The sequence below is a fragment of the Ranitomeya imitator genome, chromosome 4 (genome assembly GCF_032444005.1).
Source record: "Ranitomeya imitator isolate aRanImi1 chromosome 4, aRanImi1.pri, whole genome shotgun sequence".
In the NCBI taxonomy this organism is placed as follows: domain Eukaryota; kingdom Metazoa; phylum Chordata; class Amphibia; order Anura; family Dendrobatidae; genus Ranitomeya; species Ranitomeya imitator.
Genome location: NC_091285.1, coordinates 230,397,848 through 230,419,825, shown reverse-complemented (window position 1 = coordinate 230,419,825; position 21,978 = coordinate 230,397,848). Strand labels below are relative to the sequence as shown.

The following is a 21,978-nucleotide window of genomic DNA, read 5'->3' as shown; positions in this document are numbered from 1 at the left end:
CGGAAACCCGTCAGTCCTTCCTAGGACTAGTTTTGTACTCTGTAAGTCAAAAATGCTTTTTACCAGAATCCAAAAAATTAACAATAATTTCAAAAATCACTATGGCAAGGGCAAAACCTCAAATGTCCCTTAGAGATGCCATGTCTCTCTTGGGCTCACTTTCCTCCTGCATTCCTGCCGTACAATGGGCTCAATACCATACCAGAGCCCTACAGCACCAGACACTCCATGCGCAATCTCTTTGCCATGGTCATTTAAATATGAAAATTACTCTATCTAAAGATGTGCTGGAGTCACTTCACTGGTGGTTAAATAGAACCCATTTGTCCAGAGGAGTCTCATGGACAATAACACCCTCTAAATTAGTCACTACTGACGCAGGGCCAGAAGGGTGGGGGGCCCATCTGGATAAGTATGTAGCTCAAGGTCGCTGGAATTCATCAGAGATCCAGCAGTCCTCCAACTGGAAAGAATTGAACGCAGTCCATTATGCCTTAAATTTTTTCCTTCCCCAGCTCCGAGGATCTCATATCAAAATCCTGTCAGACAAACACGACGGTCGTCGCATATTTAAATCATCAAGGCGGAACTCGATCAGAAAGTCTGATGTCTTCAGCAGCAAACATCTTCAACTTAGCAGAGCTCAATTTTCTATCACTCACAGCTCTCCACATCAGAGGTATAGAAAATTCAAGGGCCGACTTTCTAAGTCGCCACATGCTACGCCAGGGAGAATGGACCCTCAACCCTCAAATATTCAAAAACATAGTGGACATGTGGGGTCTTCCGCAGATAGATTTATTTGCAACCAGGAACAACAGACAGGTACGAGCATTCGCTTCCTTGAATGTGGCAGACAATCCAGACATGATAGACTCGCTCCAGTATCCGTGGAATTACAATCTGGCATATGCTTTCCCACCAATGATGCTAATCCCATTAGTCATCAAAAAGATAAGGGAGGAGAAAGCAAGAGTAATATTAATAGCACCTTTTTGGCCAAAGAGGCCCTGGTTCTCCTGTCTTCAAGCAATGTCAGTCTGAGATCCCTGGATTCTGCCAATGACACCAGACCTACTGTCTCAGGGTCCATTCTACCATCCACAAGTAAAGGGCCTCCACCTCACGGCGTGGAACTTGAGAGGCAGATTCTAACATTAAGAGGGTTCTCACAAGAATTGATTAATACTTTACTGTTAAGTAGGAAGAGATCCACGACTCTTATATATAGCAGAGTATGGAGAAAATTTCTCAACTTTCATACGGAACCCTTCTCTAACAAGGTTCCTATTAGAGCCATCCTTGAATTTTTACAAAAAGGTCATGAGATGGGATTATCTGTTAATACCTTGAGAGTTCAAGTGTCTGCCTTAGGAGCCCTCTATAGTGCTAACACAGCGGGTAATAGATGGATAGCAAGATTTGTTAGGGCAGGTGAACGATGTACTCCGGTTGATGTCCCACGTCTACCACCCTGGGACTTGAATCTAGTTCTAGACGCCTTAACTGGACCTCCCTTTGAGCCCTTAGATTCTATCCCTCTAAAAAATGTCACATACAAGGTAGCTTTATTGATAGCCTTAACATCGGCCAGACGAGTAGGAGACATCCAAGCCCTCTCCATAGACCCTCCATTCTTAATGACATATCAGGACAGGGTGGTTCTCAAACCAGATCCATCATATCTCCCTAAAGTAGCGACAAAATACCATAGATCTCAGGAAATTTTCCTACCTTCCTTTTTTGATAATCCACTAAATCCAGAGGAAGAGAAACTGCATATGTTAGAAGTTAAAAGAGCAGTCCTAAGCTACATAGAGAGAACCCAGTCCTGCAGTCAGAGTAGGGCTCTGTTTGTATCTTTTCAGGGTCACTGAAAAGGCCGCGGGGTCACAAAAGCTACCTTGTCCCGGTGGATCAGAGAGGCTATCCATCTTGCATACTTGTCAAAGGGCAAAGATCCTCCAGAGGGAGTAAAGGCGCATTCAGCTCGAGCCGTATCATCCTCGTGGGCGGAGAATAAAGACATCTCCATCAAGCTCATATGTAAGGCCGCAACCTGGTCGTCGCCTTCAACTTTCTATAGACATTATAGACTTGATCTATCTTCTGCATCTGACTTGGCATTCGGGAGAGCCGTCCTTAGTACGGTGATCCCACCCAGGTGAAGGTTCTCTGAAAATCTCTCATTGTGGGTGCTGTCGTGGCGAAGGGTAAAATGCCGGATTACTTACCGGTAATGCCCTTTTAATGAGCCACGACAGCACCCTGTCACTTCCCACCCTAATAGTTATTAACACAAGATATTCTCATGGGTGAATATAGATAACATACAAACAAATTGTGGATATATTTATACTAATTTAACAACGGCGGTTCCTCTTGTACTCTGAAAAACAACTGAGTAGGAGAGGGGGACCGCCCTTTTATCTCTGTAGGTTTCCTGTTCCTATGGGCGGATCCCTCTCTCATTGTGGGTGCTGTCGTGGCTCATTAAAAGGGCATTACCGGTAAGTAATCTGGCTTTTTCAACCTATGTAACAATGTATAACTTTAAACTCTTGTATATAACTCTTTATAAAAGGTTGTGAAACACTGTAAAAAGCTGCAACTAACATTGCCGCTTTTCATATGCCTACCACAGAATTTGGTCTAGATACATCACAGTTGTCCATTTACCAAGCAATGATCAGAGCAGACAGTGCTCCACTGAGAGATGAGGGGCTTCATAAAATCTCATCTGTTATGCTCAGTGCACATATCATTTGTGGGATAAACCATAATTATTATTCTGGGAAATAATACGTGTGATGTAATATCACCTTGCCTGCTTGATAAATGAACCATAAGACTCCTTCTTGTCTGCATTTCTTATTTTTAATTTAGAAGTTTCCTTGGGTTCAAAACTTGTAATTGATGGCAGATGCGGGAAACATAATTAGCAAAGCCAGTGCTATTTCTGTTGGCCATGAGTAGAGGCTAGACTGAATATTCATCAGTTTATTTAGGCACTCGGCTGAAGCTGTAATTATGGAGGAATACTAAGTGGCTTTAGCGATTGTTTAGAGTTGCCTCTTAGTAGTGGAGTTGTCCTGTCAAATAAGGAGTAATCCTAAAGGGTATGTTCCCACTGAGCCTTTCTGCTGTGGCTCTTCCTTTATATCTCGGCGCAATCCACAATCATGAAAAAATTCTGCGGCTATCATTGTGAAAATAGTATGGTTTAATCACTTATTTCAGCTTTTACAGTTCAACCTCTGAAATCTGCGATAACATTCACACCATAGATTAACATGCTGTGGACTTTAAATCAGCAGCGTTGCTCAATTTATGCTGCAAGTACTTATTGCATCTGTAAAACGTAGTTTAAATTTTTTTTATGCTCCTTGTGGAAACAAAACAAATGTTGCTCAGACTTCTGTAGAGATGTATCATAAAAAGATCAATCGTCACAGAATATTGTATCTTCCAATCCAGACTTAGTCCTAGGATTTGCAATGCCATTCTCTGGAGAAGGGTGTTCTACACAGGTTGCTGTCACTCAGTAGTAAAGGGGATAATACAAGAAGGACTAGGCACACTTTTTCTGCTAGTCATTGAGCAGCTACATGGTCTGCCACTATCGAGTGTGTGCCCTTGACCAGGGGCATAACTATACTAGGCGAAAGCTGCAATCGCACCCGGTTGTCTGCTCTCTGTTCTTATCTCACTGCAGAGCTGTGTGTGATTATACCTCAGCTTCAGCTTCCATCTCACAGGCTGACAGAGTTGCAATATTGCTGCAAAACAGCAAAGCTGAGAGAGAAGTAAAAAATGTGTTTGCAAGAAGACAATTTGATTTCTCCTGTTCTGTGTTGGTTACTTGTCTCACACTGGCGACTTTCCCTTCATGTAAAATAATCTCTGGAGGCAGAGCTATCTTCCAAACAATATTCTCCTCAGAGGCTGGAAGATGTCATTTATATAAAGCGATAAAAGATAATTTATCAAAACCAAATCTAATATGAGACATGCAGGTAATAGTTTATTCAGCAGTCTATAACCTGTATGGCCATATTAATAGCTAAAAAAAAAGGTCAATTGTGATGTCATTCCCTTTAAAGAGAGCCTGTCAATTGGCATTTTTTTAACCTGCTGTAAATACCACTGTTCTTCTGATTCTTGCATTGTTTATTTTTTGCTCCTCTTCCTCACTAGTCCTGAGATGGTGCATTTGCTATAAGGAGTCAACTATATCTCAGGAATGGAGAGGCAAACAAAAGAAAAATAAAACCATATTCGGGAGAACATTGTTATTTATACCATGCAAAAATACATATTTATGGCAAGTGACAGGTTCTTTTTAAAGAAGTTGAATTCATCATGAAATAACAATTCTGACTCCTCTCTTATTTTTTTTGTCTGGCTGTCGATCTTTCTTATTTCTATTGGACATTTATAAATTGACAAATGAGCATTCCCCTTGTAAGATGGTCACGTCACAACACAGTCTAAAGGCTCTTATTGGGACCGTGTCAGTGTGCAAGAATACACCCCAAAGTGGAAAAAACAGATGTCAGTGTACATAAGTTTCCAGAAAGTATAATGGGAATGGTACAAGTCCGAGATCTAAGAAGAGTCTCAATAGTTGACACATTATGGGCAATTCAAGTATTAACTAAATTGGGCAACGGAGGGCAGCTGAGAGATAACTTTTTAAAGTAGCATTACCAGTATAAATGTGATTGAAATATAAATACAAAACAAAAATGCTGGCACAATGTATTCATAATATTAATGCTAATTGGACCTGAAGATGGTTCTTCTAAGCAACTTTGAGAAAACCTATTAAGACACGATTCTAAACAGAAGATTTGATTGCTTGCATCCATCTGTGGACACCAAGGCTCCTAAGTGAGTCCATATGTACCCAATCACTTTACCGCATGATGCTGAAAAGACACAATTAGAACAGAGTGCTTGTGGACACTGAAGACGGATGAGCATTGCTCAGAGTGGTTCTGAAATGCCGGCGTTGTCATCAGTCAGCCTCAATCGCTGACTGATCGCCCTGGCCGATTGTCTGCATACATGTGGTGACTCACTAATGTGATCTCTTCTCTTATGGTGGAAGCTACCTTTCAACAGAGCCTGTGAACTCTCACACCATTGACAGTGAAGATGAGTGAGCCTTCCGATGTTAAACATTCGATTATTACTGACATGATTGGATAATAATATTGTAGAAGGAAGTTCATTCCTCCAGCCTTTACAAATTAGTGAGCCACTGGGATGAAGTGGCCTGATGTTAACCCTATTGTCCAAATAAATGACTTTCAAAATAAGAAATGGTTTTCCTTGATCACACGAGGACAGCTGCCTGTGTGGTAGCCCCAGAAATAGAAAGTAATCACGTCTAATGCCGTGTTTGTTTTCTTTCCTCATTCTTTCTTATGAGACGCCTAATAAGTGACATCGAGTATGTCAGGCATCTGGTTTGCAATGTCTTCACAGGCCGAATTGTAACTGCCATGGTCTAAATTCCATGGTAGCCATACCAGACAACACCGATACTGCTGCGATACTCTTTCTGAATACTTTACATAATTGGAAAACCTAAAGGCTTGCTTTGCGATGCACAGTTTGGTGATAATCTGAAAACCTAGTGGATTATAGGATTGTGTTGGAATGATGGAAATTTTGTTTGCAAGAATCCAAATCTCCTCGTTTCTGCAAATGATTAGGAGCCATATAGCCTGTAAACAAAAGCAGTTTAAGCGCATCTTCTTTTACAGTGCTTTTATGTCATTAAATTATTGTGCAGTCTTGTTTTATATGAATGATTCATGATCCGTTTTACACCAGGCCTTATAAATTGTCAATTATTTTTTCTTGTTTAAGTATAACAGGCATGTGTTACAATATTCTTGCCTATCCATTTATTATATAGTGTGTTTTAAAGAGGACCTTCACTTGCTCAAAGAAAAGTAAAATACCTCTCACCTGATTCTGCCACTCTTTTCCTTTGCCTTACTATATTGCTGAGCTATTCACACTTGTTGCTTTTTGAGCACAGTATGTGAAGTCTCTGCTTCCAGACTAACTAGTCATTTAACGGGAACCTGTCACCCCCAAAATCGATGGTGAGCTAAGACCACTAGCATCGAGCTTATCTACATCATTCTGTAATGCTGTAGATAAGCCCCCGATGTATCCTGAGAGATGAGAAAAAGGTTAGATTATACTCACCCAGGGGCGTTCCCGGTCTGGTTCTGGTCCGATGGGTGTCGCGGTCCGGGGCCTCCCATCTTCATACGATGATGTCCTCTTCTTGTATTCATGTTGTGGCTCCGGCGCAGGCGTACTCTGTCTGCCCTGTTGAGGGCAGAGCAAAGTACTGCAGTGCGCAGGTGCCGGGCCTCTCTGACTTTTCCTGGTGCCTGCGCACTGCCGTACTTTGCTCTGCCCTCAACAGGGCAGACAAAGTATGCTTGCGCCGGAGCAGCAGCGTGAATACAAGAAGAGGACGTCATCGTAAGAAGATGGGAGGCTCCGGACCGGACCGCGATGCCCATCGGACCAGAACCGGATCAGGACCGCCCCTGGGTGAGTATAATCTAACCTCTTTTTCTCATCTTTCAGGATACATCGGGGGCTTATCTACAGCATTCCGGAATGCTGTAGATAAGCCCCTGATGCTGGTGGGCTTAGATCACCTTCGATTTTGGGAGTGACAGGTTACCTTTAAGAGTCTTCTCTAGGGTTGTACTTCTTAGTTAAATAGCCAGTTGGTCTGCAGCAGGGGTGGGCAATTATTTTTTCCATGAGGCCTTCACTATTGTGTAGAGCCGGTACAATAGGGTTAAATTATTTCTGTTCTATATTAACATAATAATGATCATTTAACATTCACTGTACTGCTTAATATTGAGCAGAAATAAGTATACTGACACCCCCTACCCCATATGTCTTTCTGATCTAATACTGGGGTATGAGGATAAGAGAAGGCTGCTCACACTGATGTTCACCATGTCTTTCTGAATGTTGAGCGGCTGCTGTGACCTGGAGTTATCTTGATCACTTGGGCTAAAGGTTATCACCGGGTCACAGCCATGGAGCTTATTGCTGCACATACTCACAGGTACCTGTCATATTAATATTTTAGTACAGGTTTCTGCCAGTGTAACAATATGGTGGCCATTTAAATGTACTGTAGTCATTACCTTCGTAGACAAAAATGTGATTTGCTAATCTAGAAATTTTCACGGACAATTCTCTTCCTTCCTTTGTGTCTCCCCATTTTGGATTCAGGTTTATGCTGCCCCTCTAGCAGCAGAGATTGAGATTTTCTGTCAGTAAGGAAGCCTAGGTTCAGATTATAGTTGAAAATTTTTACCAAATCACAGCCATGCACTGCTAAAAATAAATCGGCATAAAGTAGAATGGAAATTGCCCAGCTGCGTGGATTCTACATCTTCGGCATGTCGTTTTATCCTTTGGATCTTCACTGCAGATTTCACCACTTATTCTATGTTGAGTCTTAAAATTGCCTCAACTTGCATCTTGCGTGGACATACCAGCAGGGTTTTAAACTGTTAACGGTTTTATTTAAGGAACGCACTTTTTCAGCATCCATAAGAAGTTGTGCATTTCCTTCTAGTTGCTCAAATTTAATTGGCAATCACATTTTGCAGAACGAACACACAGGCTTGATTACAGCTAGCTGAATCACAACCTCCCTATATATAGACTCTAACTGCCTCCCCATAATACGAAAAATCCAATACAAATTGTAAAAAGAAAATGTGGAAAGGGTTAACATGAAATTTGTAGATGTCTGGGATTCATCAAAACCACAGTGAAAGGTATGATCTCCAAATGGAGAATACTTGGAGCAGTGGTTAATCTTCCCAGGAGTGTTGGGTCTGCCAGAATTACTCCAAGGACACAGTAATAACTCATCGAGGAAGAAAAACATCCTTGAAGAACATCCAAAGACTTGCAAAACCTATCTAACCTCAGCTCTATGACTTCCCAACTACGTAGCAAGACTTCCTTCACACTATGGTCAAAAGATCTGCTCTTCTGTAAATCTATTTTTCCTTTCAGATGTTTGAATCGATCCTAGTACAAATTATATGAAAAACTGTCCCAATATTTAGTTTTGGAACACTTCCTTTCTCCTTTGTACTAGAATATGTTCCTCCTTTTGACATGTGGGAGTGTGGATCTGTAAAGCATGGTGTGAAGGCAGTATAAAAACACCAAAGATTGGATTAATAGGTGATGACCAAGACGCGATCCTATTCATACCCAATTTTTCACCAATCTCCACTTGCAATTAAAGAAATGTACAGTAAAGCAAAACATATTTTGAACTGGAAATCTCTTATTCTAACTACCTTAGTATATGTAAAGCATGGTGGTGGTAGTGTTCTAGTCTGTTGATATGCTGCATCAGGATTTGGACTTTTTATGGTTAAATGAGTCATGATCCTGCACTGTAGCGGAAATCTTTTTCTTGGCCGTGAGACTGCCAGACTACTGTGCTGAAACCAATTTGCTTTTTAAGAGTTATTCTCATCCCAGGCGCAAGTGACATACATAGTAGAGATGCTATAAATCTCTGATTGATGTGGGTTCCAACAGTGAGATCCATACCTTTTGTTAAAAAAATAAGGTCTTAAACTTGCATTCCTACATGGGCTCTTAGCTGCACATCATTGCATCAAAATTGCAGAGTGAAAAATATAATTCTCTCTAATGATTAAATTAATGATACATGAATATTTTATTATTCAGTATAGTTTGCGGATAATCCTTTTTGTGTTGATCCCTTGTGTGTATAGAACTTAGAATGCTCTGTCCACTTTGATTGTTTGCTGTTTTTAGTTTTATCACATTATATTAGTTTTTTGACTAACCACAGTTTTTTCTTCTGTTTTAACTTTGCTTACAGGGCAAGAACTTGGTTCTTATACTTAGCATTGGACTTCTGGTTGCCTGTGGAGCCTTGTTGCTTGGTTCTCGTTTTTACTGGATGGGTAACACACCACCAAGTTTTTCTAATTCTGACAACCCAGCTGCGGATTGTGAAATTTTACTCACACGTACCATGACCTTCTTATACTTGCCAACTAAGAACCTCTGGCTGCTTTTTTGCCCTGACACACTCAGCTTTGATTGGTCGATGGATGCTGTGCCTCTGATTAAATCAGTCATTGACTGGAGGAATATACACACTGTGGCCTTTTACGTCTTGCTTTTCCTCCTTGCCTACACAAGTCTCAAGAGCTCCAGTACAAAAAAAGAATGCAATGGGAAAGTGTTCATGAATGGCAAGCAGAATACTAATGGCCATAGCTGTCAATCAGATTTAGAATACAAGAACTCTGAGTCGGGGACTATTATTGTCTCAAAACTTGAAAATGGTGTAAAAAACCATATTAACCATGGATTGCAACTTCCTTCTACAGAAAACATTGTTGTTTTAGCTTTATCTCTATTGATAATCCCCTTTGTGCCCGCTAGTAATCTATTTTTCTATGTTGGCTTTGTTATAGCTGAGCGCGTACTTTATATTCCCAGTATGGGGTTCTGTTTACTAATAACTGTTGGGGCCCGAGCTCTTTATATAAAGGCCCAAAAAAACTTTCTGAAAAACCTAATTTTTTATGCTGCCGCTGCATTAGTTCTTTTTTATGGACTGAAAACTGTTGTTAGAAATGGGGATTGGAAGAATGAAGAGATGCTCTATAGATCAGGAATACAAGTCAACCCAGCAAAAGGTAACCCGTGTTTCACTCCGTTGTCTAGTTGGTAATCGTTTGACAATGATACTTTTGTTTTAATTGCACGTTTTGCTACATTTGTTTCCATTATGTGTTTTAATGAGGTTTCTTGCATCCTAATCTACGAGGTAACAGATTGGATGTCCTTATACCCTCATTAAGTTCCTTTAAACAAACCATTCCAGGATGAGTGGCAAGTTTAGTGCTTGTTTTTTTAGTCTTTCACGCTGTTATGCACTTACAAGATGGTGCTGAAATATAAGCTTTAAAACATGCATTTACAGCGTCATTATGTCCTGTACCTAGGATATCATATCCAAATTCTAGTAAGACTATTTCTGCACTTCTTTGTGTCTCCTAATTTACAGAGGTTAAAACACGATCACGTAGTGATTTTACTTTTTATATCACAATCATGTATGATTATTTTGTGGGTATCATAGAATTGACACCCTTTTGCAACCCATTTTTATTGTGCGATTTTTATTTTTAATTGATTTTTGATTGTCGAATCATGCAGAGAAAATTCAAACATACAGTGGGGGAAATATTTAAAGTATTTGATACAATGCAGATTTTGCAGTTTTCCAAACTACAAAGAATGAAGAGGGCTGTAATTTTTATCGCAGGTACACTTCAACTGTGAGAGACAGAATCTAAAAACAAAATCCAGAAAATCACATTGTAAGATTTTGACATAATTCATTTACATTTTATTGCATGAAATAAGTATTTGATGCAATAGAAAAATGAAACTTTATATTTGGTACAGAAATTTTTGTTTGTTTTTTTGTCCATCAGATCTTTCAGGTTTCGGGTCTGTTGCTGGCCAACATTGAGTTTAAGCTCCCTCCAAGATTTTCTATTATGTTCAGGACTGGAGACTGGCTAGGACCTTGAAATGCTTCTCAGGGAGCCACTCCTTAGTTGCCCTGGCTGTGTGTTTTGGGTCATTGTCATGCTGAAAGGCCCATTCAAGACCCATCTTCAGTGCTCTTACTGAGGGAAGGAGGTTGTTAGCCAAAATCTCACGATACATGCAGCCATCCATCCGGCCTTCAATATGGTGCAGTCTTCCTGTCCCCTTTGCAGAAAATCACCCCCAAAGTATGACATTTCCCCCATTGTGCTTCACAGTTGGGATAGTGTTCTTGGGGTTGTACTCCTCCTCCTTCCTTCAAACCTGGTACGTGGAGTTGGTACCAAAAAGTTCTATTTTGGTCTCACCTGACCACATGACCTTCTTCCATGCCTCTTCTGGATCATCCAAATAGTCATTGGCGAAATTAAATTGCGCCTGGACATGTTCTGGCGTGAGCAGGGGACTGTGCAGGCCCCGCAGGATTTTAATCCATGACGGTATAGTGTGTTACTAACGGTAGTGTTTAAGACTGTGGTCCCAGCTCTTTTCAGGTCATTGACCAGGTCTTCCAATGTAGTGCTGGGCTGATTCCTGACCTTTCTCAGAATCATTCTTACCCCACGAGGCAATTCTTGCATGGAGCCCCAGATCGAGGAAAAATGAGTCATATTGTGTTTCTTTTATTTTGTAATAATTGTGCCAACAGTTGTTGCCTTCTCTTCAAGCTGCTAGACAATTGTCCTGTAACCCATCCCAACCTTGGGTAGGTCTACAGTTTTGTCCCAGTTGTACTTAGACAGCGGTTTTTATCTTGGCCATTGTGGAAGGTTGGAGTGTGATTGAGTTTGTAGACAGGTATCTTTTATACAGGTAACAAGTTCAAACAGGTGCAATTAATACAGGTAATAAGTGCAGAGTAGGAGGGCTTCTTCTTTCTTCAAGATAACTTACAGTTCTGAGAGAGCCAGAATTCTTGCTGGTTGGTAGGGGATCCAGTACTTATTTTGTTCAATGAAATGCAATTTAATTATTTAAAAATCATACAATGTGATTTTATGGTTTGTATTTTTTGATTCTGTGTCTCACAGTTAAAGTGTACCTTTGATAAAAAATACAGACCTCTTTATAGGTGGGAAAACTTGCAAAATCGGCAGTGTATCAAATACTTATTTTCTCTGTTGTCCAAACAAATGACTATTGGCCTTCTCTCACAAATGTATTTGTCATCCGTATCTCATTTGTTTTTCATGGATTGAAATGCGTTGCGATTGTAAACCAAAAAGTGCTTTTCACACAGACGCTTCTTTCACATGTTTTTGAAAAACACATCTTGTGCTAGCTATTTTGATCCATATTACTGATAAGATACACCTGTTAAAGTCCATTGAGAGTACTTGAAATACAGATGCTTTAGTACTTTATAAATTGTATAGGTTTTAATTCGTGTTCCTATTTTTCAGGCAAACAATGATTAATTTTTGTCCAATAGTAAAAGAAAATGAATAAGGGATACAAAAAATGTATCAAACACTGATGGAATACTGACATGTCCATATTCGATATACATCCATATTGTAGATGCGTAATAGTGTACTAGAGGCCTTAGTGAAATAATTTAAAAAAAGGCCTGCTAAAGATATTTATTGAACCCCTGCTGCTGTTTAGACCATCATTTAGAAATCTTTATTGGAACTTTCTCTGTGCTAGATATAGCATTTTACATAACTGTTTTAGTAATATTTACTTATGTTTCCTATAAGTTTTAGATTGGCCTTGAATTGATTGTATAAAGATTAGTGAATATACAAAGATGTGAATATTGTTTGGTTTAGCAATTTTCTGTTGTTGTGTCTGGCTGTCCTTGCTAAGTTTGTTATTATGACGATAGGTCGTTATTCAAAAGTGAAGACAAATATAGCTGCACTTCTTGTTCTGGCTGAAAAGGAATGGAGGTGAACCAACCTTGTCGTATGCAAAAGATCAGATGGCTACTAAAATGGTTGTCAATGCAACCAAGAATTTACAAATGATAAGGAGACTTCTCTCCATTTGGGAATTTTCCTTCCTCTACACCATTTCTTGAAATATACAGTTAGGGCCAGAAATATTTGGACAGTGACACAATTTTCGCGAGTTGGGCTCTGCATGCCACCACATTGGATTTGAAATGAAACCTCTACAACAGAATTCAAGTGCAGATTGTAACGTTTAATTTGAAGGGTTGAACAAAAATATCTGATAGAAAATGTAGGAATTGTACACATTTCTTTACAAACACTCCACATTTTAGGAGGTCAAAAGTAATTGGACAAATAAACATAACCCAAACAAAATATTTTTATTTTCAATATTTTGTTGCAAATCCTTTGGAGGCAATCACTGCCTTAAGTCTGGAACCCATGGACATCACCAAACGCTGGGTTTCCTCCTTCTTAATGCTTTGCCAGGCCTTTACAGCCGCAGCCTTCAGGTCTTGCTTGTTTGTGGGTCTTTCCGTCTTAAGTCTGGATTTCAGCAAGTGAAATGCATGCTCAATTGGGTTTAGATCTGGAGATTGACTTGGCCATTGCAGAATGTTCCACTTTTTGGCACTCATGAACTCCTGGGTAGCTTTGGCTGTATGCTTGGGGTCATTGTCCATCTGTACTATGAAGCGCCGTCCAATCAACTTTGCAGCATTTGGCTGAATCTGGGCTGAAAGTATATCCCGGTACACTTCAGAATTCATCCGGCTACTCTTGTCTGCTCTTATGTCATCAATAAACACAAGTGGCCCAGTGCCATTGAAAGCCATGCATGCCCATGCCATCACGTTGCCTCCACCATGTTTTACAGAGGATGTGGTGTGCCTTGGATCATGTGCCGTTCCCTTTCTTCTCCAAACTTTTTTCTTCCCATCATTCTGGTACAGGTTGATCTTTGTCTCATCTGTCCATAGAATACTTTTCCAGAACTGAGCTGGCTTCTTGAGGTGTTTTTCTGCAAATTTATCTCTGGCCTGTCTATTTTTGGTATTGATGAATGGTTTGCATCTAGATGTGAACCCTTTGTATTTACTGTCATGGAGTCTTCTCTTTACTGTTGACTTAGAGACAGATACACCTACTTCACTGAGAGTGTTCTGGACTTCAATTGATGTTGTGAACGGGTTCTTCATCACCAAATTAAGTATGCGGCGATCATCCACCACTGTTGTCATCCGTGGACGCCCAGGCCTTTTTGAGTTCCCAAGCTCACCAGTCAATTCCTTTTTTCTCAGAATGTACCCAACTGTTGATTTTGCTACTCCAAGCATGTCTGCTATCTCTCTGATGGATTTTTTCTTTTTTTTCAGCCTCAGGATGTTCTGCTTCACCTCAATTGAGAGTTCCTTTGACCGCATGTTGTCTGCTCACAGCAACAGCTTCCAAATGCAAAACCACACACCTGGAATCCACCCCTGACCTTTTAACTACTTCATTGATTACAGGTTAACGAGGGAGACGCCTTCAGAGTTAATTGCAGCCCTTAGAGTCCATTGTCCAATTACTTTTGGTCCCTTGAAAAAGAGGACGCTATGCATTACAGGGCTATGATTCCTAAACCCTTTCTCCGATTTGGATGTGGAAACTATCATATTGCAGCTGGGAGTGTGCACTTTCAGCCCATATTATATATATAATTGTATTTCTGAACATGTTTTTGTAAACAGCTAAAATAACAAAACTTGTGTCACTGTCCAAATATTTCTGGCCCTAACTGTATATATATTTCTTTATATACAGCGTTCGGCAGACTTGCTGTAGCATACTGCCCTTGGGTAAGGATGCCGTAAAGGATTATTTATAAAATAGCTGATTGTTGGGTGTCCATTCAGCAAACCTGAAAACCAGGCACTGCATAGTACAGTTTTGAATAGAGCAGAGGTTCACGTGCTTGACAAACGCTCTCTTCGTTGTCTGAGAATTCTGCAGAAAGTGAAGAACAGCGCTCAGCTATTTCTTCCAGTCTTATAGTTCTTGGGGTTCTAGAGGCTCCTTCTTGGGTTTCTGGGGGTCACAGCACTTGGATCCACAACAAACAGCAAGTTATATCATATCCCATGGATAAGGGATTACTTTCTATTTTTGGATTGACCATTTTAAGCTGTATGTGATGGTGTGTTGCAGGCAGTGGGGATTCTAAGCGCATAGGTGTATTTATATATGAGGGGCTATGAATGGGATTATACTGGGGGTGAATGTGAAGGAGAGGCCTATAGTGCTGTTTGTGGAAGGTATTCAGAAGCTGCATGCTGACTTGGAAAATCTTATTTAATTTATTAGGACTGGCAATCTTAATGACAGTGCTGGAGTAAGATGTGTCTAATTAAGTGGCAAACATCTCGTAATGAATGAGGCTCATCTTATAACTACTCTGTATATGTGCCACAATGGCTGCTCTAATCGGGGACTGGATGTAGAATCTGCTGGGTTTTGGATCTTTAAAAGGGGATTTATTAAAATAGGATATTTACACTGACATACATAAGGGAAATCTAACTAAGGGACAAGGGCACAATGAGAGGGAAAAGGAATAGGAGAGGGTGGGAAGTAAGAAGAATGCCTAACTAGTTTGGTGTGCTACCTTTATAAAAAAGTGTCTCTTCAGAAAGGAAGATGACTAGAATTCTAGTGCCATCTATAGGAAATAGCAATCCTAAAAGTCAGTATCGACTCTCTAATGAGCCTTGTCACTTGACGTGGGATAAAAGCCAAAATCTCAATTTGCAGACACTTTGTTTCATGGTACTGCCGTGTCAAGCCATGTCGTTCTCCGCAAGAAGGAAATGTACCCCTTGAATCCTGGTCAGATGCCTTGCCTCTCACCCAGTCAAACTAGATCTCTGAGTTTGCACTGACAAAGGGCAGTACCCGGAAACACAGTGTCTGCAAATTGAGGTTTTGGCTTTCATCCCAAGTCATGTGACAAGGCTCCTTAGAGAGTTGATATTGACTGCTTGGATTGCTGCTTCCTGTAGGTAGCACTAGAGTTCTAGTAATCTTCCCCTCTGAAGAGATCATTTGCATATTTCCCAGAGGAACATTGTGGCTTAAGTCTCCTCACCTTAGTATGTCAGGCTTGACGTGTCGCTCTCCACAAGGAGGAATGTTACCCCTTGGACCTTTATATCATTCACATGGTAAGACATAGCCCATACATTGCATATCCCTGTAACACCTCTGCATAATGGTACCACCCAGGTTATAGTCCTTGGAGTTCTTCAGAAACCTGCATACTGCTGTTGATGTCAATGCTTTCCTGAAGGTAGCAGTCTTAGGGTACCGTCACACTAAGCGACGCTGCAGCGATACCGACAACGATCTGGATCGCTGCAGCGTCGCTGTGTGGTCGCTGGAGAGCTGTCACACAGACAGCTCTCCAGCAACCAACGATCCCGAGGTCCCCGGTAACCAGGGTAAACATCGGGTTACTAAGCGCAGGGCCGCGCTTAGTAACCCGATGTTTACCCTGGTTAACATCCTAAAAGTAAAAAAACAAACGCTACATACTTACCTACCGCTGTCTGTCCTCGGCGCTCTGCTTCTCTGCTCTGGCTGTGAGCGCCAGGCAGCCGGAAAGCAGAGCGGTGACGTCACCGCTCTGCTTTCCGGCTGCTGTGCTCACAGCCAGAGCAGAGAAGAAGAGCGCAGGGGACAGACAGCGGTAGGTAAGTATGTAGCGTTTGTTTTTTTACTTTTAGGATGGTAACCAGGGTAAACATCGGGTTACTAAGCGCGGCCCTGCGCTTAGTAACCCGATGTTTACCCTGGTTACCAGCGAAGACATCGCTGAATCGGTGTCACACACGCCGATTCAGCGATGTCTGCGGGGAGTCCAGCGACGAAACAAAGTTCTGGACTTTCTTCCCCGACCAGCGACAGCACAGCAGGGGCCTGATCGCTGCTGCCTGTCACACTGGACGATATCGCTAGCGAGGACGCTGCAACGTCATGGATCGCTAGTGATATCGTCTAGTGTGATGGTACCTTTAGGTCCAGAAAGGATTAGAGGGTCAAACATGATTACAGTGGTCTTCATCTTCCTGTAGATGGCTTCCTTGTATATAGCCAAATGGTTTTTGTATCAAGTGGCCTGAGGACAGGTTCAACTACATTCGGGTTGGAGTCAATAGATATCCATCCAGAACAATGGCTGGTAATCCAAACACCACAGGGGTTATGGACCTTCCAATAGTCCAGACAAGATGTCCATCTCACATATAGGTGCTCTCTTTACTCTATCAATAGAAAAAAGGCCCCACACCACAGGGCACACAATTGCTTTCCTGCCTCACAGGTTTTTTTTACCCCTGCCCTTACAGCTTATGGTCTCTTTGATGTATGACTTTGGTGTTATCCAGAGTGTATGGATTCATTTGTGAGTTCATTCTTCTTATGATATATACATTGTCCATGTTGGCTTTCAACACTGAACTAGGTTTCAGACCTAATTTAGACAACCAATGTTGCAAAAATGTTGATATTTGTCGGGCAGGCTTTGCACATATTGTCCAGTTTGACCTCCGTATGAGGAGTGATCTTCTAAAGGCTGAAAAAATGAACAGCAAGGCGTTTTCACATAGAAGTGCATATGTTCATTCCTTTGTGTGCTGTTTTAGGGTATTTTTTGGAGGGCCCACCTGAAAAAGATGTTGTATGTAGATATCCTAAAATTGAGGTGCAGAGAAGAGAACGTGTACACAATGTCTTTTTCAGGCGGGTACACTCTATAACGTTCCCGATGAAGTGCTAAATGGATGCTCAAAAGAATTAACAAATGTATAGTATTGTATAATCATCTTGTTATACGGATCTTCAGTCTTTTGACTGCTTCAGGTTTCCAAAGACACCAAGCGGTTAAAAGGAGTGTCATGAACATTTTTCTGGAGGTTTCGATTTTGAAGCTTACTAGTTAAGACAATACGAGTTTTAAAAATAATGCTCTCCCAGAAAACGGCCAAAAGGACTTTTCAGGAATAACAACATTCTTGAAACGTCTTCCTTGTGAAAAACTTGTTGGGTTCACACGTGTATAAAAACCTTGAAGGGTTGTCTTTTCTTTACCTTTAATTAAATCCCACAATGTGGTATGATCTTTAATGGAAGGAATTTCGAACAAGTTGTGTCTCCAAAATTGTCTCTGACAACAGTATAATATAAATTCAACAGACCTGTAACATTGTCGAATGAAGCAAGAGTCTTGAGCAAGGTGGGTTAGGATGGATCGCGCACAGGAGAGTAGTCCAGGAAAGCTCGGTTGGTAGCAGAATTATTATTCTTTTTTTTATAGACTCCTAATAAGGTTGCAGAATATTTTGTAAAAGGTAATGCTTACCTTATTTGACATTTCTGGAAATTGTAATAATGTGCTTTACGTTACAATAAATATATTTTTTTTTAATATTTAAAAGCTTGACAACGAATTTGTATTGTCACTGTGAACTTAATGCTATTGTCTATTTTTTTTCCATCTCATACTTCATTGTGTTCATCCAGACTAATTTCCTGTACATACATTATATGTTACTGTAAATTAAAAAGTCAAGGCAAATGAGCTTTTCAGCAGACACATTTCTGTTTTGTTTGTATAATAAAAATATTCTAGTTATAACGGTCGTGAAAGGCTTGGTTAAGCTTGAAACTCGCTTACCAGTGATAAAGAATAAAAAAAAGCTTGAATTTTGAGTTATCGATAAATAATTTGTTGTTTGAGATGAGTAATGATTTTTTGTGTTAATCTGTGGCTTATAAAGGAAGTGGTTTAAGAGATTCTATCTCAAATATTCCTATATCTGAATTTTTAGAACCTTGCAATGTTTCTCCCTGTGGTGATTCACAAGCCAAGCTTGGCATGTCAAAGTGAGGAGACTTATAAGCCATACATGCTCCTCTCTCTTCAGAGAGGAAGAGGACTACAACTCTAGCACCACCTATTTAGAATAGTTGCTTCCAATATGTGGCGCTAGAATTCTAGTAATCTTTCTCTGAAGAGACAATTTGCATATATAACCATGCAAGGTATGTGTATTAAATGATTTAAAAAAATTACTATAGACCCCTTATGTAGTCATGTGATTTTTAGTAGTTGTGTGCTTCTGAAGTCAAAGCTTCATAATTGGTTAATCTAATAGATACCCCTTTTTTGCGCTGTTGTGGGATACTCTTTTTAGTTCGGGGGGTGGTGTTGTGAATTCTGTGGCTGAATTCACTCCTGTGGTCACAAGTGGTACTGCAGCTTCTGAGCTTCCTCCCTCAGGTGTTCTGGTGAGCTCGTTAACTGCTTCATTACTTAACTCCGCCTGATGCTGCTATCCTTGCTCCTTGTCAATGTTTCAGTGTTGGATCTGAGCTTCTCCTGATTGTTCCTGTGACCTGCTGCTCTGTATAGCTAAGTGCTTTTTGCTTTTTTGTTGCTTTTTTTCTGTCCAGCTTGTCTTTTGTTTTGCTGGAAGCTCTGAGACGCAAAGGGTGTACCGCTGTGCCGTTAGTTCGGCACGGTGGTTTTTTTTTGCCCCCTTTGCGTGGTTTTGCTTTAGGGTTTTTTGTAGACTGCAAAGTTCGCTTTACTGTCCTCGCTCTGTCCTAGAATATCGGGCCCCACTTTGCTGAATCTATTTCATCCCTACGTTTTGTCTTTTCATCTTACTCACAGTCATTATATGTGGGGGGCTGCCTTTTCCTTTGGGGAATTTCTCTGGGGCAAGTCAGGCCTATTTTTCTATCTTCAGGCTAGCTAGTTTCTTAGGCTGTGCCGAGTTGCCTAGGTAGTTGTTAGGCGCAATCCACAGCCGCTTTTAGTTGTGTTTAGGATAGGATCAGGTGTGCAGTCTACAGAGTTTCCACGTCTCAGAGCTCGTTCTTCTATTTTTGGGTATTTGTCAGATCACTGTGTGCGCTCTGATCGCTAAGCACTCTGTGTTTCTGGATTGCCTTCATAACACCTGTCATTAGCAAACATAACAGTACAAGGAGCCAAACTAATGATTCTCAATAGAGGGAAAGAAAAAGTTCTGACATCATTTTTTTTTTTCTGCTCTGTGTTCACTTTTTTTTTTTCCCCTAGACATTTGGGTGATTCTGGACACAGGTGTGGACATGGATATTCAGGGTCTGTGCTCTTCAATGGATAATCTCGTTATAAATGTACAAAAAATTCAAGATACTATTGATCAGAAATCTATGTTAGAACCAAGAATTCCTATTCCTGATTTGTTTTTTGGAGATAGAACTAAGTTTCTAAGTTTCAAAAATAATTGTAAGCTATTTCTGGCCTTGAAACCTCATTCTTCTGGTAATCCTATTCAACAGGTTTTGATTATTATTTCTTTTTTGCGCGGCGACCCTCAAGACTGGGCATTTTCTCTTGCGCCAGGAGACCCTGCATTGAGTAGTGTCGATGCGTTTTTCCTGGCGCTCGGATTGCTGTACGATGAGCCTAATTCAGTGGATCAGGCTGAGAAAAATTTGCTGGCTTTGTGCCAGGGTCAGGATGATATAGAAGTATATTGTCAGAAATTTAGGAAATGGTCAGTACTCACTCAGTGGAATGAATCTGCGCTGGCAGCTTTGTTCAGAAAGGGTCTCTCTGAGGCTCTTAAGGATGTCATGGTGGGATTTCCTATGCCTGCTGGTTTGAATGAGTCTTTGTCTTTGGCCATTCAGATCGGTCGACGCTTGCGCGAGCGTAAATCTGTGCACCATTTGGCGGCACTGCCTGAGGTTAAACCTGAGCCTATGCAGTGCGATAGGACTATGACTAGAGTTGAACGGCAGGAATACAGACGTCTGAATGGTCTGTGTTTCTACTGTGGTGATTCCACTCATGCTATCTCTGATTGTCCTAAGCGCACTAAGCGGTTCGCAAGGTCTGCCGCCATTGGTACTGTACAGTCAAAATTTCTTCTGTCCGTTACCTTGATATGCTCCTTGTCGTCGTATTCTGTCATGGCGTTTGTGGATTCAGGCGCTGCCCTGAATCTGATGGATTTGGATTATGCTAAACGTTGTGGGTTTTTCTTGGAGCCTTTGCGGTGTCCTATTCCATTGAGAGGAATTGATGCTACACCTTTGGCCAAGAATAAACCTCAATACTGGGCCCAGCTGACCATGTGCATGGCTCCTGCACATCAGGAAGTTATTCGCTTTCTGGTGTTGCATAATCTGCATGATGTGGTCGTGTTGGGGTTGCCATGGCTACAAACCCATAATCCAGTATTGGATTGGAATTCCATGTCGGTATCCAGCTGGGGTTGTCAAGGCGTACATGGTGATGTTCCATTTTTGTCGATTTCGTCATCCACCCCTTCTGAGGTCCCAGAGTTCTTGTCTGATTATCAGGATGTATTTGAAGAGCCCAAGTCCGATTCTCTACCTCCGCATAGGGATTGTGATTGTGCTATCAATTTGATTCCTGGTAGTAAATTCCCTAAAGGTCGATTATTTAATTTATCCGTGCCCGAACACGCCGCTATGCGCAGTTATGTGAAGGAATCCCTGGAGAAGGGACATATTCGCCCATCGTCATCACCACTGGGAGCAGGGTTCTTCTTTGTAGCCAAGAAGGATGGTTCGCTGAGACCGTGTATTGATTACCGCCTTCTTAATAAGATCACTGTTAAATTTCAGTATCCCTTGCCATTGTTATCTGACATGTTTGCTCGGATTAAGGGGGCTAGTTGGTTCACTAAGATAGATCTTCGTGGTGCGTATAATCTGGTGAGAATCAGGCAAGGAGATGAATGGAAAACTGCATTCAATACGCCCGAGGGTCATTTTGAGTATCTAGTGATGCCGTTCGGACTTGCCAATGCTCCATCTGTGTTTCAGTCTTTTATGCATGACATCTTCCGTGAGTATCTGGATAAATTCCTGATTGTTTACTTGGATGACATTTTGATCTTCTCAGATGATTGGGAGTCTCATGTGAAGCAGGTCAGAATGGTTTTTCAGGTCCTGCGTGCTAACTCTTTGTTTGTGAAGGGATCAAAGTATCTCTTCGGTGTGCAGAAAGTTTCATTTTTGGGGTTCATCTTTACCCCTTCTACTATCGAGATGGATCCAGTTAAGGTCCAAGCCATCCAGGATTGGATTCAGCCGACATCTCTGAAAAGTCTGCAAAAGTTCCTGGGCTTTGCTAATTTTTATCGTCGCTTCATCTGTAATTTTTCTAGCATTGCCAAACCATTGACCGATTTGACCAAGAAGGGTGCTGATTTGGTTAATTGGTCTTCTGCTGCTGTGGAAGCTTTTCAGGAGTTGAAGCGTCGTTTTTGTTCTGCCCCTGTGTTGTGTCAGCCAGATGTTTCTCTCCCGTTCCAGGTCGAGG

General features: G+C 41.1%; 1 protein-coding gene across 2 annotated transcripts in view; it reads left to right on the top strand.

Annotated features, from left to right (window-relative positions):
- The window catches only part of TMTC2 (transmembrane O-mannosyltransferase targeting cadherins 2), a 459,093-nt gene that overhangs the window by 198,069 nt on the left and 239,046 nt on the right, over positions 1–21,978 (top strand). For both annotated transcript variants that reach the window (XM_069764402.1, XM_069764403.1), the window contains exon 3: positions 8,939–9,767. In XM_069764402.1, coding sequence (XP_069620503.1) covers positions 8,939–9,767 — 829 coding nt within the window. The remainder of the gene's footprint in view (positions 1–8,938; positions 9,768–21,978) is intronic.